Source organism: Ochotona curzoniae, unplaced genomic scaffold (genome assembly GCF_017591425.1).
Source record: "Ochotona curzoniae isolate NIBS_2020 unplaced genomic scaffold, NIBS_Ocur_1.0 contig_1014, whole genome shotgun sequence".
Lineage (NCBI taxonomy): Eukaryota > Metazoa > Chordata > Mammalia > Lagomorpha > Ochotonidae > Ochotona > Ochotona curzoniae.
This window is the reverse complement of record NW_024464920.1, coordinates 28,877,556-28,897,190: the sequence shown is the minus strand read 5'-3', so window position 1 is coordinate 28,897,190 and position 19,635 is coordinate 28,877,556. Positions and strand designations below refer to the sequence as shown.

General features: G+C 45.8%; 1 protein-coding gene across 2 annotated transcripts in view; it reads right to left on the bottom strand.

Annotated features, from left to right (window-relative positions):
• The window catches only part of CPM (carboxypeptidase M), a 69,866-nt gene extending 69,039 nt beyond the window's left edge, over positions 1-827 (bottom strand). The window contains exons 1-2 of one of the 2 annotated variants that reach the window (XM_040981934.1): positions 411-827; positions 3-165 (exon numbers count right to left, since the gene is read on the bottom strand). In XM_040981934.1, the coding sequence (XP_040837868.1) occupies positions 3-165; positions 411-428 (181 nt within the window). In that variant the 5' untranslated portion in view covers positions 429-827. Of the gene's footprint in view, positions 1-2; positions 376-410 lie in introns of those variants that run through there. The other variant, XM_040981926.1, reaches the window with a different exon arrangement.
• Positions 828-19,635: the final 18,808 nt, after the last annotated feature.

Here is a 19,635-nt window from a genome sequence, read left to right as displayed (position 1 = left end):
ACCTCTCACGGATTTCCCAATACTGTGCAAGTGAGTGATGGAACTGTAGTTTTGGGCAACACGCTTCAGAAATGCTTCCATCGCTTCCTGGTGGTGGTAGGTGTAGTCCAGAGCAGCCACCACCGGCAGCAACAGCCCCAGCCAGAGGCACGCCAGGTCCATGCTCTGCAAACAAACAAAAGTCATCCTAAAGCGGGAACAGGCAAGGCACAGCTAGCACAACTTGGCTGCGTGCTTAGCGCCTCCTGGCACCAGCGCTGCCTGTGGCTCAGGAGGTCAAAGTTGCCGGCCAGCACTGGAGGAGGCACTGTGCCCCGGGACCGGCCGGAACCCACAGATCGCCTTCACCTCCTTCCCGCCTTCCCGCACCTCCACCGCAACAGCCCAGCCCAACACGCTCAGAGTCTCACCAGGGTCCAGGCGCGCATTTCCAGCCGCCCGTGGCCGCCCTGCCGGGACCGCAGTTATAGCTTGGTCGGGGGGCGGGGCGCCAGGGTCCCGCCCCTGGACACCTCGGTGGCCACTCCGGTGCGGCGCGGTGCCCCCGGGGCGGGGCCTTGGCTGCCTGAGCACCTGCGAGAGCCGGCGCCACAGGTAGGAGGTGCGTCCCGGCTGCAGCCCATCCATCCTGCGCCCCGGGACTTGGAAGACTCCACTGAGGTTGGTGGTACCGCAGCCACCTGGAGCCAGGTCTGAGAGTGAAGAGAAAGAGTGAGTTTTAACAGTCCTCATGTAGAGACGTTTTCTTACACGTTTATATGGCAAATGGAATTTTACTAAGTCAGAGTGATATATAAAACTGAAAGCGGAATCAGTTTCCTTCCTCTGCCTGTATTCCCCAGGCAGATGCCAGTTCTTCCCGCGCTTATCCCTGGGCAAACAGGAACTCCCCCAAACCCTGAGACTGGAGCGCCTCTCCCCCTACTGTAAAATGTTACGGACCGCCCATGTGGGCACGCACACACTGACACCCTCCCACTTAGGCACAGACAATAGCATAGATGTACACAGCTTCTGGTGGCTTTTAGGAGTCTCATCCTAAGGCAAAGATTCCCCAATTGGAAAAAATTCTAACAGCAACTATTATGAAATAACTCTCATCTTTAAAAAATGACAATACTGCTGCCAGGCTCCCAGCCCAAACTAATTAAACACAGTTTGTCCTGGTGAGGCTGAAGAGAGGGTAGGTAGCACACAGGAGGAATGATACCCACCTGATTGCCAAGTTGAGAGCGCTGGAGGGGTTACCTGCCCTTTCTCTGTTTCAGGGGCAGATCACATCGTACAGGTGTGACCCCCAGCCTCTGGCTCTTAGGAATCCCTAGGGACTGATGCCCGGTGATTGCCAGGTGACACAGGGGGAGCTGAGACTTCACTATCCAGTGGCTAGTCCCTGCTAGGATCCTCCGGAGCTGGGTTGCCTTGCTGTACCTTAGTTAGCCAGCCTGTGAAATGGAAAGCATAATGAGCTTTTAAACCTTTTTAAAGAATAAATTGAGCTTTTAATAATTTTTAAAAAGTTGTACTTATTTTTCTTAAAAGGCAGATTTACAGAGAGGAGGAGAGACAGAGGTCTTCCATCTACTGGTTCACTCCACAAATGGCCGCAATGGCCAATGCTGAGCCAATATGAAGCCAGGAGCTTCTGCTGGATCTCCCACGCAGGTGCAGGGTCCCAAGGCTTTGGGCTGTCCTCAACTGCTTTCCCAGGCCACAAGCAGGGAGCTGGATGGGAAGTGGAACAACCAGAGCATGAACTGATACCCATATGGTATGATGGTGCTTGCAAGGGAAGGATTTAGTCAATTGAGTCATCACGCTGAGCCCTAATTCGTAAATCCTTAAGAATATTTTGGGAAGATTTATTTATTTGAGAGTCCTGCTTCCCATCCAGCTCCCTGCTTGTGGCCTGGGAGGGCAGTCGAGGACGGCCCAAAGCCTTGGGACCCTTCACTCGTGTGAGAGATCTGGAAGAGCTCCTGGTTTCTGGCTTTGGACTGGCACAGCACCGGCCATTGTGGTCACTTGGGGTGTGAATCATTGGATGGAAGATCTTCCTCTTTGTCTCTCCTCCTCTCTGTATATCCGCCTTTTCAATAAAAATAAATAAAATCTTAAAAAAAAAAAAAAGAATTACAGAGAGAGAGAGAGGGATATCTCCCATCCATTGTTTCATTCCCCTGGTAGCCACAACAGTCAGGCAGGCAAGCAGGCAGGCAGGGCTGGACAAGGGCAAAACCAGGAGCCAGGAGCTTCTCCGAGTTTTGGCCCATGCACTTGGATCACGTTCCCTCTGCTTTCCCAGACTATTAACAGAGAGCTGGATTGGAAGCAGAACTGGCAGGACATGAACCGGTACCCATACAGAATACCAGCCTTGCAGGCAACAGGCTTATCCATTATACCACAATGCTGGCTCCGGCAACGATTTGGTGAGATTCAGAGAATTGTGACATGGTTGGGTTTCGAAGCAAAGGCAGTAGTTGACCCCACTAGACTACTCCTTTCATTGTTCACTGACTCAGAAGCGGACAGTGTGCACATGAGGCTTCAGATCAGTGCAGTTTAGGAGAAGTTCCTCTGAGGAATGGGAGCAGGAATCGACCAGGAACCAGCAGGGCTGGGGAATGTGGCACTCTGAGGCAACTTTTGCTTAAGGAGAAGTCTAAAGACACTGAAATTTTTAGCTGCTGCCACCGCAATGAGAAAGCTGCCGTGATACTATGTTGAAATTGGGCACAAGTTCTCCTTTCTTATAGGAAAGACTATCCCTTATTCTGAACTTGTCCAGTATGGTTTTCATTAGTATTTCCCTGACAGCTAGGGAACCTGGTTAGTCCACTTCTGATTCAGTGCCCTGCGTATGGCCTGGGAAAGCAGTAGAGGACCACCCAAAGCCTTGGAACCCTGCACCTGCATGGGAGACCCAGCAGAAGAAACTCCTGACTCCTGGCTTCAGGATCAGCTCAGCGCCAGCTGTTGCAGCCGCTTGGGGAGTGAAACAAAAAAGGGGGGGGGGGGGAAGGGAGATCTCTCTCTCTGCCTTGCAAATAAACACAAATCAACCCTTTTTAAAACTAAAAGAAGTGGGACAGACAGGATTGAAAGGGCACCCATGTGGGATGCCAGCATCGCAGGCAGTGGTTTTACCTACTACTCCGCATCACCAGCCTGATTCTCTTTTTAATTTTTTATGGACCCTCCATACTGTTTTCCAAAACAACTGCACCATTTTGCATTTTCACCAACAACGCACAAAGATTCACATTTTTCAATGTTCTTGCCAATATGTGTTATTTTTTTCCTTCCTTTCTTCTCTTTCAGCCATCCTAATGGGCATGATATCAATCTAACATCGTTTTAATTTGTATTTCCCTCAATGGCTAGTAACCATCTTTTAATTTGCTTGTGCAACATTTGTGTACCTTTCTAAACAAATGCCTACTTAAATACTTTGCTCATATTTTAAGATGGGTTATTTTTCATTTATTGTTTTTGAAGTTAAGTTGTAGCAGTTCCTCATATATTTTGGATGTTGACCCCTTATCAGCTATATAGTTTCAAATGCTATTTTTCATGGCATAATTTGCCTTTTCACTTGCTGAGCATTTCCTGCACAGCGTGTAAGTTCTTCAGTGTAATGTACTCGCCTCGTTTTGCTTCTGCTGCTTATACTTTTTGTGTCATATCCAAGAAATCTTTGCCAAACATGAAGTCATGAAACTTTCTCACTATGTTTTCTTCTGGTTTTATAGTTTCTGCTCTTATGTTTAGGTTGTCAAACCACTTTGAGAACACATTTGTGCATAGAGTAAGGTAAGACGAAACATATTTCATGTTTTCATATGGGAATATCCAATGTCTCCAGCAGTAATTGGTAATGAGATTGTGTTTTCCACACTGTATCCTGAACACCCTTTGTCTCAAATCATTTCTCCATCCTGGAGGCTTTCTTCCCGGGCTCTCTGTTTCAACAGCCTGTATGTCTGCCTTAATGCCAGTAACACCCTATTTTGAGTAGTGTAGTTTTGGGACTTGAACCAGCACTCTGATATGGATGCAGGCAGCCCAAGTGGAAGGTTAATAAGCTATACCACAATGCTGGCCTCATCTATTTTCAAAAAACAATATTATTGTGACTGGCTTAGTAGCATAACAGGCTAATCTTCCATGTGCAGGGCTGGCATCCTACATGGGCACCAGTTTAAGACCTGGACGCTTCACTTCCCACCCACTTCATTCTTATAACCTGGGAAAGCAGTGGAGGATGGTCTAAGTTCTTGGACCCCTAAATCTATGTGGGAGATTCAGAGGAAGCTCCTGGCTTCTAGTTTTGGATCAGCTCAGTTCTCACCTTTGGGACCATTTGGAGAGTAAACCAGCAGGTGGAAGACCCCGCTTTCTGTCTCTCCTTCTTTCCTTGTAAAATATCTGCTTTTCCAGGAAAAATAAATGAATCCTTAAAAAACAATATTATTATTATTTCATCCCACAGCAGTTCAGAGATCCATTAAATGTTTAAATAGCACCTTCTGCTTACAGTAATTCAACTATAAGTAGCAGCAGTTTACATTTGTTACTTTTTGTGCCAGGTGTTGCACCCTATTTTAAGAACCCCAGTTTCCACAATTTTGACAGAGACTATCTCATCAAAGCCTCACAACATCTTTATGAGTTAGGCACTTTTATTACCCCTGTTTCACAGTGAAGGGTGTTAAGAGAAGGAACCAGCCTGGGAACCTTGCTATGCTCTTGCTGGGGTGGCAAGGATGCAGGACCTGCCAGCCGTTTCTCAGGGATACTTTGGCCAGGAGCATCCTGAGGTGAGGTGACATCTTCCTCTAGCAGAGTGCCTGGCTTCTTTCTGCTTACAAGAGCAGTGGGTTCCTGAGTCCTGTGTTTCTAGCTGCCATGCAAACCTGAGATGCTGCAGGCATCCACATGGGCCTCTCCACCTGCCCCCGCAGGAGCTGGGGTGTGAGGGGAGCCAAAAAGAGCTTAACGCTCATGCTGCTTGCTGGGCACTGAGTGATAAAAATCCCCCATCTCTGACGCTGAAGTCTCATCGCTCACACCAGCAACTGGTGGACTGACTAGCTTGTAAGTAGAGTAAAATCTTGGACCCAGACAGGGAAACAGCCCGCTTCTTGTCTAGTATTCCCACGGACTGTAACTACTGCAGGATCAGGAATCTGTCTTTTCACAATGACGTGTGGCAGACAGAGTGCCTGATGAACAGTGGACAGTTAATAAATATTTGTTATTGTTGTATTCCGATTTATTTATTTATAGGAATTATGGGGGGTGGGGAGATAGACAGAAAGAAAGCTTCCATCTGCTAATTTACTCTCCAAATGACTGTGACAGCCAGGGTTGGGCCAGGCTGAGAACAGGACCCTGGAGCTCTATCCGGGCCTCCCATGGGAGTGGCAAATGCCGAAGCACTCGATTCCTCTTCTACTGCTTTCCCAGACACATAAGCAGGGAACCAGATTGGAAGTGGAGCAGCTGGAACTCAAACTCATACGGAATGTAGTACAGCAGGTGGCAGCTTCGCCCACTGTACTATAATACCAGTCCCAGTAAATGCCTGATGAATGAATGCAAGGATATTTCAAAATGTTTGTGAAAATGGAAAGATAACTCTATGTTGGTACACAATGATTCTGAAATTCCTGCATGGAGGGATCTTCAAAAAAGTCATGGACAATGCCAATCATTGAAAAACTGTGTAGATTCTAAAATTTTATTTGGCACCAAAACAGACTTTTAAGTTCAAGTTTTCCATGAAGTTTTGAAAACTTCTAAGGCAGATAATATCTTAAGTGGTTTACATTTATGCCTCATGCAATCCTTGGAAAGATCCTAGACATTAAGGATTATTTTTTAAGTTACACATGAAGTGAGGTTCAGAGAGCTTGAGTAATTTGCCTATGATCACACAGCTAGAAAATGGTGTATTCAAGATTGAAATCTAATCTTGTTGAACGTTAAAGCCTGTTTCTGAAGAAACATTCAGGCAGGGCTGAGTCAAGACAGAAGCCAGGAATCTGGGGTTCCACTTGAGTCTCCTGTGCGAATGGCAAGGGCCCAGGCACTTCAGCCAGCACCTGCTGCCTCCCAGGATGCACTAGCAGGAATTCAGATTAGAAACAGAGTAGCCAGTGCTGAACCCCAGGCACTCCTACATGGATGTCCCAGGTAAAGGCTTGACTCACTGTGTTACAACACTTGCCCCATATAAGGTGAGCTTTGGGCCTTGTTGAATTTCACATTCAGAATAAAGTAATTCGTACTGAGGTCATTTAATGACGGACATGCAGGCTTACTGCTTTCCATTTATCTGGGGGAGGGTAATACTGATCTTAGGCTTGATTCTTGGTACTTCCCCCAGAACTGGGACTACCTTCTCTAAGGTATTTCACCTAGATCAGATCTCTACCTCTACCCAGACTGGGTTTGTGAGTCCCTGACTGCACATGTCCTGCAATGGAAACACTGCTGTTTTTAGAAAAAATGTGGAAATTAGTGAAAATTTAGATTTAAGATTCTACTCTTTCTGTAAATTGCCTTCAAGTGATACAGTGACATCTAGAGATTCAGAAATCACAGATCAACTTACCTGTCCTCTGTATAAGACAAGAACTCTATACTGTACTTTATTGCTCTTTTTTAATTAATAGACTTTGCTTTTTAGAATAGGGTGCCTTTTCATAAGCATTCCTCTAGGAATCAGGACTGCGTTTTGTTTGCTGTGCATGTTGTCTGTCAAGATCTAAACAGTAGTTCTTGTACTTTTGCACGTGAGACTGAGAATACGTTAGCATTCCTTTGGGGGATTTATAAAGGCTTTGGGTGCTCATCTGCATTTGCGATGGACTTCTGAATTCTGGAATTGTGGATGGCACCCAGGAAGGAACACAAGGAATGGCTGCTAAGTTATCAGAGAGCACAGTGGCAGGAGGAATGCAACCAGCCATGGCAGCGACTGTGAAGTCCTGTGGGAGGGACACAGTTCTGCCCTGCCCACTCGCCTTTTCTATTCACTCATCTCTTTGTTACTTATCCCTTCTTTTGTGCCAGGCACTGCACCAGCTCCTGCAGAATACACCTGTGAACAAGAGGCGCCACGCCTTGTTCCACATTCTAGCAGAATTAAGAGTCTAGAGACTCATTTGTTCTAAGAAGCATGGGATGTTTCTTGGGGTGCATGACTTGACTTTCTGCCTGATTTATGCCAGACTTTGTATTGTACTGCATGGTCCTCCTGGTTCAGCTCTCCATCTACCAAAGGTTGGCAGAAAGAGCCATATTCACATCGTGACTGATCTGACACTCCATGATGATCTAATGCAGTTGCCGAAGCCCACGGTAAATGTAAATAAGTGGAACATTTTACTTTACTTAGGACGAGTGAAACATGGCACATGGTGATTCCCTACATGGATTCTAGGGTAGGGATCAGTGTGTGCTTGCTGATCCAAAAGTATTGCTGTGGGAACGTTAGAGCACGAATAGATTATACTGTAGTAAAGCCAGTCTATCTTCAAATAAGTGTTGGCTCTGAATGACCATGTGGCTTCAGGTAACTTACCTAACTCTCAGTGCTTTTGTGTCCTTTTGTGTAAATTGGGACTAAAGCATGGTTTTGATTATGTAGGATTATTATTATTTTTTAATCCAGATTGCTCAGTGTTTAAAAATTTTTTTTACAGATTTTATTTTATTTTTATTGGTTAGGTAGATTAACAGAGAAGGAGAGACAAAGATCTTCCATCTGCTGGTTCACTCCCCAAGTGGCTGCAACAGCCTCAGCTGAGCTGATCCAAAGTCAGGAGTCAAGAGTATTTTCCAGGTCTCCCACACTGGTACAGGTTCCCAAGGCTTTGGGCCATCCTTGACTGCTTTCCCAGGCCACAAGCAGGGAGCTGGATGGGAAGTGGAGCAGCTGGGATAAGAACCAGTGCCCATGTGGGATTCCAGTGGATACAAGGTGAAGATTTAGCCACTAGGCTGGCTATCACATTGGGCCAAGTGGTGATCTTACTGCATTGCATATATTAAACAAGTTCATATGTGTAAAAATCTTACAGTAGTATCTGGCTTATTATAAATGTTATGTCTGAAATTGAAGCTATTAGTAGCTAAAATGAGCAAGATGGAACAAGACAGATGGGATGTGTTTACCTTTCACTTTCACATCTATATTCCAGCTCCTTTCAACACATTCCCAATAGTAGAATAAATCCTTATCAATAAGAAGTTTGCGATTATCTACTCTTAGGGAGTGGTTAGATGAGTGACCTATTCTCTGAAACATTTTGAGTACAAAAAGAATGCTCACGTTTCATGCCATGTTTATACCACAAATGAGTGAAAGCTCTCAGAGTCTAATAAGACAAAAATCCCAAACTTAAGCAGTGATATTCAACAGCATTTGATGTGGTCTCTGAATTAGATATCAAGACATCTGACATAAGACCGGGAGAAAAACATACCCTTGAATCTCTAGGAAACAGTGTGATCTCCAAACTCTGAATATCATTTTAATTCTAGTTTTGTTTTTTTAATCTATCTTTAAAAAGATTAATTTACTTGAAAGAGTTAAGGGATGGGCAGGGAGAGGGGAGGGAGAAGGAGAGAAGGATGGAGGGAGCGGGGAAACAAAGAGAGATATTTATCTTCCATTTGCTGCTTCACCTTCAAGTGGCCACAGTGACCAGAACTGGGCCAGACCAAAGCCAGAAGCCAGCAGTTCTTGGTTGTAATCTGCTGCTCATCCCAGGCCATAAGCAGAGAGCTGAATGAGAAGTGAAGCAGCTAAGAACTGAACCAGTGCCCATTTGGGATCTCAGCGCTTGTAAGCTCAGGATTAACCAATTGAGCCATCACCAGCACTTGGAACTACTCTTGTTAGTTCCAGGCCTTCAGCAAAAATAACAGGGATTAAAAAAAAATACAGGAAGCCATGCATTGGTGAATAATAGGATAACAAAGAGACTATCTGAATATGGTTGATATTCATAAACTCATCATTTGCTTTTTTATTTTTGAGAGCAGCCCATTGAACAAAGACTGTCAGAAATCTGATTACAGGATATATTTAGATACTATTCAAAACATACTCCCTCCTTGCGATTACCTGATTCAGTCAATTAAGCTATTAATAATTCCTTATTGAACACGTAATAAGATGGTGAACCATGGTGATGTGGTCAACAAGAGAAACATGAACTGTGCTGGCAGTCGGTTGGGAAAGGTGCAGAGACCAGGCACCATTGCTCAGGTTCTGTGGTGATGCAAACTACAAAACGGCAAGCACAGCTACTGGGGCGCACTGAGAGCCAGGGGGAGTTTAAGCAGAGGTCAGAAGGTATGCTTTCATTAGCCGGAGCCCAGAGGATGGGGAAATTGGAGTGTCCAGGGAGAGTTTTCCATGTTCATGTACTTTTTCTTATATTTCCTACACATATTAAAGCCAATATTGAAATGACTAATTTAATTTTTACGTATGCTAATGTCACACCATGAATCTACTTCTAACCTTGCCACCCTCGCAATAGCTATTCCCCATCCTAAGGCAGTGTCCCAGAGTCCCAGAGACTAAAAACATATATGACCAAAACCTTCAAGGTTTGGCATTGCTGATGGGCCTTTATCTAACTCATATAATATGGTATTTCCATTTTACCTTTCTAAAGACAACAAAAACATGGAAAGTTTCATGCTATAATTGCCTCCTTCTTGATCTGTCCCTTCAAATCCTCTGGATTTTACTATCTGTGTAGACTAGCTGGAATATGAGACTCTGATAAAGAGGGCTAGCAGTTTCTCTCCTGGAGTTTATATTCAAAAAGTGAAGCTGTTTTGTGACCTCAACTGATGCTTCACTGGGGAAGATGAAAGAGGGGTGGTGCTAAATGCTCACTGCAGGAAATTCAGTAGGTCCTGGTGCAGTGAGAATGCCTGAAGAGAAAAACTGTCCAAAATATTCAGGCCATAAAACCAATGGGCTGTGGGTGTATTCTAGAAGATGGCGTACTGTTTAATTTCCCAGTGCCTGCTTTCGGGGTGTACAGCTGTTCAGGGCAGGGGAAGTTTCTCTACCCCATACACCAACCCTTCTTGAGCCCCAGAATCGAATTTAGAAATCTGAGGAAGTGTGATTCCAATGGGAGTGGAGCTTGGTTTTCCAACAGGCAGCAGCTGGGTGGGATGGGGGGCCTCAGGGGTCAGGCTGTCCTCACAGATCTAGTAGCACAGATCACAGTGAGGCACCATCCAGCAAGCACCAGGAAGCCGGTGTTGTCCCAGGAGTCAATTCTGGAAGACCTTTCTCGAGTCCTGCATCTTGTGGTTCAGAGACTGTTGACTGCTGTCCACCTCTCAGTAAGTGTACGGGTGGATACAGTGGCAGCGCCCTGACCTCAGAGCTGCTGGTCAGGAGCCAGTGGCCGGCTGCAGGGGAGCTCAGTGTCTCTCCCTTGGTGCCCCACGTTTGTAAGCATGCAGATATCCTCCCCTCAACGGCAAGCTCGCTGAAGGGCAGGGAATACACAGATGCTCCCTAACGACAAAGTTACATTTGCTAAAGTCATCGCTACCCAAAGATTGTACATTGAAGATGCACTGGAGATCCTTGTTCTGCTGAGCCACACCACTCACGACAGGGGGCCACCTAGTGATGGCAGGGCTACACGAACATGCCCTTTGCCCTGCCCAGCTTTGGGAGAATGCTGCTCTGTGTATCGCTGGCCCAGGCAAAGATCAAAATCCAAACTCCTAAGAATGGTTTCTGCTGTATCTACAATTCTTTTGCACTATTATCACATTTAAAAGATAAAGCTGCTTCATCTCAACTTCAGTGGTTAAAATGCCGGCCTGCCATTTCCAAGAGCCTGAGTTCAAATCCTGGCTCCACTCCCAACTCCAGCTTCCTGTCACTTTGCCCACTGTGAAGCAGCAGGTGAGGGGCTTGTGGTCTTGCTGCCCATGGGGAAAGACCAGGTTTGAATTCTGTGCCCCCAGCTTCAGCCTGGGCCCGCCCTGGTTGTTGTGGGCCATCTGAAGAGTGAGCAAATGGAAGACTCCCATGACTTGTCCATTTTAGGGTTATGTCCTAACAAATCAAAGTGATTTCTTAAGAGAAAAAGGAGGAAGGGAAGGAAAAACAGGAACCAGACCCCATGAGTTATGTAACCAGTGAGGGCCATGCAGGGGAACATGAAAAGAGGAGGAAGTTGGAATCCCGTGGGTTGGTATTTTTGAGTGGGAGCTTTTTTGTCTCCTCTGTGGGAGTGTATAATTGGCATTAGTAGAACATTCGAGGTTGTTTTGTGGAGTAGAAGGAATTCATATATAACCAATAATGGATGGGGTAGGTAGCTCTTCCTGTTTTTATTAGAAAGTCAGATATACAGACAAAAGGAGAGGCAGAGAGAAAGATCTTCCATCTGCTGATTCACTCCCCAAGTGGCCACCAACAGCCAGAGCTAAGCCAATCCGAAGTCAGGAGCCAGGAACTTCCTCAGGGTCTCCCACACAGGCACAGCTTTCCAACGCTTTAGACCATCCTTGATTGCTTTTCCAGGGCACAAGCAGGGAGCTGGATGGGAAGTGGGGCAACTTGAACATGAACTGGTGCCCACATGAGATCCTGGTGGATGCAAGGTGAGGATTTAGCCACTAGGCTATCACACTGGACTTGTCGATAATTTTTAACAGCATTAGTCCAATATCCCTTTGTTTATGGTTTCCTACTTAGTTCATGACACAGTCTAAGTCATTTCTTCAATGACCTATGAGACACACTTTGGACTGGATGTGCTCAGCTTTCTCTGTTTTGGATTCACTCATGTGCCTGTGACCGTGGGCTTGTGCCTTGCGTGCATTCTACATCTGGGTGTTGAATGATGGTGGGAATGCAGACAGACCAACTCTGCTCATGGGAGGACAGCTGGAGGTGGAGAGCTGCTGGCCTTTTTTGAAGATAGGCACTTTCAGCGCCTCATCCTGAGGTCTCCCTCGGCAGCAAGCACAGCCCTTCCTTTACTATGTGCTATGGGAAAGTACTTGTTGAACTCAATGGAAAAGGCTATGACTTCAGGAGGGCTTGGTGACAAGTCAAACAGAAGTCTGTCCCCATGCCAGACAAATATTTAGCTTGCAGTGGGAATTGTTATACTCAGACTGCCTTTGCTACAGAAGTCACTGCCCTGTATTTACTGCGGCTTGGGGAGCATGACAACATTGACATGCATAGGGCTCCAGTAAGTCCCAGCCAGGTTTTCTCTTTTTGTTAGGCTTTTTACAGTTGTTTTTATTAGTTATTCCTTCATGCTGTCTTAGATAGCTGTGCCATAAAAGTATTAATGTGGTGGTTTAGAAGATCCTCCATGGCATTTAAGATTGATGAGCTACGTCGGTGGCGATGAAAATTTTACAGCATTTTTGTTGTGGTTGTTGTACATTCTGTGTTCCACCTCATTTAGAAAATATTAAAAACAAAACAAGCCCTTTGAGGACATCATATACTCCTACTGCAGCCCAGCAGTGACCCTCTTTGCCCAAGCTGTTTGGTACAGCTGCCCCTTTATGCCCTCACTCAGTTTCCATTACTCTGAATTTTCCTGTGAAAGGTGCCAGACACACAGAGCCAAGTTTGTCAGCTTCCATAGGCCTGGACAATTGCCACTCCTGTTCCTGGAAACAACACCCTCCTTGCCTCTGACACACACACACATAGTTGGTGCTGTTTTTAAATTTTTTTTTAAAGGCAGAGAGATAAAGGAGGAGGAGGAGGAAAAACGGGAGGGGAGGGAGGGAGAAGGCGAAAGAGACAGAGCAGAGACAGAGATTGAGGGAGAAGATTCGCAAGTGCTGGTTCACTCTGTGAATGTCCATCATGGTCACGGCCAGCCTGGACTGGGCTAGGTCAGGCCGAAGCCAGAAGTGAGGATCTCACACTAGGTCTCCCACATGGGAACAATTACTTGGACCATCACCTTTGCTCTCCAGGGGCTGTCTTCTGCTGCCTTCCCAGGCATATTAGCAGGGAGCTGGATTGGAAGTAGAGCAGTCAGCACCTGAGCCAGTACCCATTATGGGATGCTGGTGATGCAGGCACTGGTTTAACCTGTTACACCCAATGTTAGCCTCAACTGGTGTCTTAAAAAATTTTTTTAATAATAAAACATCTTATTTTTGATGTTTACATAGTTGAGAGAGATGTATGCCCATATGAACCAATGACTAGTATGGGGAAAATGAATAGGGAAAGGTGGATGAGACAACTGTTTCCAAATTTCTTTTTCTTTCCTATGTCTGGGGGAAAGTGGGCTGAAGGCCACTTCCAACATTCCAATCGTATTAGTACCCAGGAATTGGGGACGGCCAACCAATGTCATCCCAGGGTCCCTGATGTGGAACATATTCTGAAGGTACTGTTTAAACGATTTTGATAATTCTGAATGCTGTTGTTCCAAGGCTAAGAAAATCTTTCCAAGGTGCATTTGCTGACATAATCCACCTTAGAGTCTCTATTCGCCCAGATATTTGCTAAGTTCTGCCATCTGTGGTACCAGAAATCTTCTGCAGGCCTGAATGAACTGAAGAAAGCGGGGAGGAGAGGGAAAAAGAGGGAGGGAGAGGGAGGGAGAGGGAGGGAGAGGGAGAGAGAGGGGAGGAGAGGGAGGGAGAGGGAGAGAGAGGGGAGGAGAGGGAGGGAGAGGGAGAGAGAGGGGAGGAGAGGGAGGGAGAGGGAGAGAGAGGGGAGGAGAGAGAGGGGAGGAGAGAGAGGGGAGGAGAGAGAGGGGAGGAGAGAGAGGGAGAGAAATCTATATTATTTCACTCCAGGGAGAGGGAGAGAGAGAGGAATCTATATTATTTCACTCCAGGCCAAAGCCAGGAGCCAGAAACTCCATCTGAGTCATGTGGATGGCAGGGACCCAAGTCCTGAGCCACCTGCGCTGCCCCTCAGGGTGCCAGATGGGAAACAGAGCTGGGGCTTGGTCTTGGGTACTCTGATGTGGGACATGAGCATCCCAAGTGGTGGCATATGCCATTGTCAAATGCCCATCCCTGGTCCAGACTTGGATCCTCAGGGATTCCTCCTTCTCGGGTTCCCGGGATGTCCTCTCTGCTTATCCCCCCAAGGGGAGGCTTTCTTGACTGCTCCTCCTCCTCTCTACTTGACCCTCTTTCTTACAGCATCTCATCCGATCCCATGCTTCAATGTCCTTCAATACATCGTGGATTCCAGGTTAAATCTCAACTCCTGGCCTCTCCTCTGTGCCCCACACGTAAAGATCCAAATGCTTACTAAGACCTCGACTCACTCATCTAATTGGCACCTGAAACTCAAACTCTTGACTTCTCCAAACCTGTTCTACTCAATGCCTCCCTCCCCAGCTTTCTCATCTCAGGAAATGACCCCACAGCTCAGTAGTCACCATAGAGTCTTCTCTTTCTGTCCCTCCTCTCACTGCAGGTGCAGCACTATCAGTAGGTTTTGTTGGCTTTGTTTCCCAGATAAATACTTACTCTACCTGCTGCTGACACCTCTATGGGGCCTCCTTGGCCCAAGCTACCACCACAGCTGTCCTAATCCCTCTCTGGTATTCCTAGTATAGTATCACCCACCTGCCAGAAGGTTGTTATGATTATTAAGAGGCATGGCCAACAGTTGCATTGCAGCTAAAGCTGGGAGCTGAAAACTCAATCCAGGTCTCTCTCATAGGTAGCAGGAGTCTAAGCACTTGAGTCATTACTGTTGCCTCCACAAGGTCTGCATTAGCAGGAAGCTGGAATCAGAGAACTGGGATTTGAACCCATGTATTCTGACATGGGACACAGGCTTTTATCCAGCAAGTCAAATACCTGTCCCAGAGAAGGTTGTTTTAAGATATAAGCAGAGGATTAGCATTGTGGTATGGTGAGTTAAGCTATTACCTATGATGCTTACAACCCACATAGGCACTGGTTCAAGTCCTAGCTATTCCATTTTCAATGCAGTTCCTTACTAAAGTGCTTGGGAAACCAGAAGAAAGTGGTCCAAATAATTGGGCTGCTGCCACCCACATGGGAGACCTGGGGTAAGCTCCTGGATCCTGGTTTTGGCCTTGTCCAGTCATTGGCCATTGCGGCCATCTGGAGAGTGACCACTTGATCAAAGATCTCTTTCTGTAACTGTTTCAAATAAATCAATCTTTAAAAGTAAAAAAGACATAAGTAGAATGTACCCTTTCCACTCTAGAGGTGTCCAGTCACATTCTGAATCAAAACCACAGCCTCTTAAAAGCCTCGGGGTCCCCCACCAGACAGGTTCTTCCCCCACCTCCCCAGCATGGTGGTGGCTGCTATCCCAATCCCCCAGCTACCCAGGGCTGTTGGTCCACTCAGTCCCATCACTCCTGGGCACCAGGTACAGCCCTGGTTGGCCAGATGATCTCCCAGGGTTTCAGAGACTTCGTGTTGGTGTCAGGCTGGTCTCATTTCCATTGCCTTAATAATACCAAGTGGCCTGAGGCTTGAGGAAACTCCAAGACCTCAAGCCCCAGGCAGACCATGTGTGTCCTACTGTGACCATGGACATCCTCAGACAAGCAGAACTAAGTGAGCCAATGGAGGACACAAAGCTGTCAGGCCAGCTGGACGAGAACGAGGTGCCAGGGGCACAGAGCTGGCCCGTAGGACAGCTGCTCCAATGTAGGCTACACATTAGAGGCACCTGTCCATCCACAAGACCCCATTTTCCTGAGGAGAAACCTGGAGAAGAACAGTGTGAGCACACACACCACCATCACCCTTCACGTGTCAGTCATGAAAATGGGACTGGAAAAAAAAACCAGCCTGCATATCAAGAACTGTGTCATGTGACACCCACATGCTGGGGATGGGGCATCTAGTCACAGGGCTGGGGGTGAGGAGAGAGCGACAAAAGGGTTCTTTTGCATTGCAGAGGTTTTATACATAAAATATATTTTGTTTGTAATGAGCCATTCTCAATAAATGTTCTCACACTCCAGCCACAACAAATGCTGCACACATTGAAGGCCTTTGTACCAGGTCTGCCTGTGCCAGAGACACACTTGTTCCAGACCACTCCAGGCTGGTCTCCTTCTTACCATTTAACCATCAATATTTCAGAGTCACCTCTTTGTCATAGCGCACTCATGCACAAGAGCATGACTGAGTTTTCCAATTGTTTCCATCCAGAAAATAGGAGTCCATTGTAACGGGAGTGTGAAACAAAGAACTTTGAGCAAGACTGAAAGAGTGCAGCATCCCAGGGTAAGAGGGATCTTTGCTGAGTGCTTACCACACCATGGTAAGGGCCCAGGGACAAGGAGCAGGGAACCCAAGTGTGGCCCCTCACTGCCCTCTGCAACTCCAGGTTCTGGAGCTACTTCCTGTGGGGATGAGTGTGTTTAGCAAGCACAGCAGGAACATCTCCGCTCCCGTCACTCCCCCACCTTCTAACGTTCATTTATTGCTCTACATTTCAAAGTCATTCAGCTAAATCAAGGTTTACAAAATTCATGGAAACATCCAAATCTGAAAGTGAGCATGGCTCTGCCGATTTGGAATGGGCTATGGCCAGGATTCTCAGACGAAAACCACACATGCTCTCTCTGTGTGTGTTTCTAGGAATGGCCTTTTTAATAGCTTTTTTGACCTAGCTAAAATAAGTGAAAGGAAGGATTCGTGTTCCTGGTAAGTGCCGGCTTAGCCAAACTGGAGCTGAAGGAGTCACATTTACTACTACACAGGCACACACAAGGAACTCATTTTCCAGCCTCAGGATGGGAACATTTGCCTTTGGCACCCTGGTCTTTCTGTCTACATTAGCTTCACACGTGGTTCTCAGTGAGATGCAAGCATGGGACAGGATTCATTCACAAGGAAATGCCGAGCTAAAGGAAGCATGCAGGTCCAATTCTTTGACACTTGCAAATCTTGATGTCAAGAGATGGTATCTGTCTTTGAGAGGCTGTCTCTCTGACATGTGGATGCCAGCATGACTGCTCTAGTTTCTCTTTAAAGGGCAGATCCCAGCGAATGGAGATACTCCATGGCCAAACCAGCATGAAAATCACATACCAACTGGCTACATTTGATCTTGAAAATAAAGGAGACCACCATGCTGCTGCCTTAGTCAGCTTCCCCAGCTGAGCATGGAACATCATGCTTTAGAGTCCATGAAGCTTCTGGAAGCAGCCACACCCACCCCTTTTCTCCTGGCAGGGCATTCTTGCTCCAGAGTCTGTTGCTGAGCCAGAAGGTCCAGCAAACCACTTCTGCCTTGTTTCCTGAGCCCTGAAGGCTCAGTGGGAATGACCTTGGCTGGAGTGTGTGGATCTTGGGCTCCTCTTTCTCTTCTCCCCACTCGCCCAACAGCTGCCCAAACAGCCTACATCCCACCTGGAAGACTTTACATTAGCTCACACTGCACTGGTTGTATGAATCACTTAATACCTAACTTGCAGTATTGTTAATGAATTATGGGAGTGACTGTTATCGGACCGTGATCACATAAATGGAGGGTGGCAAGGCCATGGTCACACAGCAAGTGGAGCATTAAGTGCTGAAACAGAGAGGAGAAGGCATCTACGTTCCTGGCCCTGGAACTCCCTAGGAAAAGACTGCTCTGCTAACATGCATGTCTTTATCAACCCAAAACCTACCATCTGAGCTGTCTGCATGCAGCCTTCAAAAATACTTATTGACCCCAGCACAGTAGCCTAGTGGCTAAAATCCTTGGCCTTGCATCTGCCAGGATCCCATATGGGTGCTGGCTGCCCCACCATTTCCATTCCAGCTCCTTTGTAGCCTAGGAAAGCAGTAGAGAATGGCTCAAGGCTTTGGGACCCTGCACCCATGTGGGAGTCCTGTCAGGAGCTCTTGGTTCCTGGGTTCAGCTCAGCTCAGCTCAGCTCCAGCTGTTGAGGTGACTTGGAGCGTGAACCAGTGGATGGAACATCTTTCTGTATCTCCTCCTTTTTGTAAAAAAAAAAAAAAAAATAAGTAAATAAATAAAATCTGACTTTCCAATAAATTATGTCTTTCCAAAAAAATTCTGTTCATTTAAAAAATTACTTGTGATTTTAAAAACAATTATATCAGCTAGGATCCCATTATGAGTATATTCAGATAAATACTTTAAAAAATGTTTGATTTTTCAGATTGCAGATCCCCTTCTCACATACAGATTTCACTTCTATTGGGTATATTACTAGGCGTGGGATAGCTGGGTCATATAGCAGGTTTATTTGCAATTTTCCAAGCACTCTCCATACTAATTTCCACAGTGGTAGTACTAGCCTACACTCCTATCAGCAGTGAAGGAGGGTGCCTTTCTCCCCACATCCACGCCAGCAGGTACTGTTAGTTGAGTTTTGAATGTAGGCCAGTCTCACTGGAGTTAGGTGGTACCTCAGTGACTTTCATTTGTTTTTGCAGCAGCACAATCTACAATAGCAAGGACATGGAAACAATCCAGATGTGTGTCCAAAGAAGAGTGGTTAAAGAAACTGTGGTACATCTACTCCATGGAATATTATTCAGCTATTAAGAAGAATGAAATTATTCTATTTACAACAAAGTGGTCCCAACTACAGACCATTATGCTCAGTGAAATGAGTCAATCACAAAAGAATACCATATGTTCTCTTATATAAGGAAATCAACATGGAAAGTGTAACTTCAATAATGCAATCCATATTTGTTTGTTTTGTTGGTTGGTTGGTTGGTTGTATCCCATGTTTTGTTTTTATTTCAGTTCGGTTTATTCCAAATAATTTCTTTTCTCTTGTCAAACTTGTCATGGACTCATGGGTCATATGATGGCATCATTTTTCCCAAGAGACTTTTGTGTTTTCTTTTTGTCACCCATGTGTTGGTTACTCAGTGGCGTGTTTTTCATGGTGCTGTAATTTGTTGTTAATGTTGTTGTTGACATTGTTTCATGGCTTCCCAATTATGGGAATGTGTAGTGATGGAGTACTGGGATCTATCATATACAGATGTGGGGGTACAATGGAACATGCATCCCTGTTTGCAGACAAAAGATGGATTCCCAATGAAACTGTTGGACATGTGTAGACAGTGGGATGCTGGACTGTCTGACATTGTCTGTGCCAACAATGTTGGGGTACACTTAAATAAGAGACTGATGGAGTTATGATTCCCTATGAAAGACTGCACTATTGTAACAAAATGGGAATAATCTGATGGGGGGGTGGGAGTTTAGGGAGGAATCTCAGCCTATACGAAATTGTACCACATAACTCAAAATTCAAAATAAAAATATATTAAAACTGAAAAAAATAAAATTTACAGGTTACAAAATGAAAAAAAAGTTTGATTTTCAATATTTAAAGAATCTCATGATCTTTTTAAAAAATGAGTTGACTTATGATAAAGTCCGAGTTTTATACAGAGAGAATCTTCCATCCACCAGTTCACACCTCAATTGGCTGCAATGGCCAGGGCTGGGCTAAGGTCAAAGCTAGGAGTTTGGCTTTTTGAGTCTCCCACTTGTATGCAGGGGCGCAAGCACCTGGGTTGTCTTCTGATGTTTTGCCGTGCACATTAGCAGGGAGCTGGATGGGAAGTGGAGCAGCTAAGTTTCAAGTG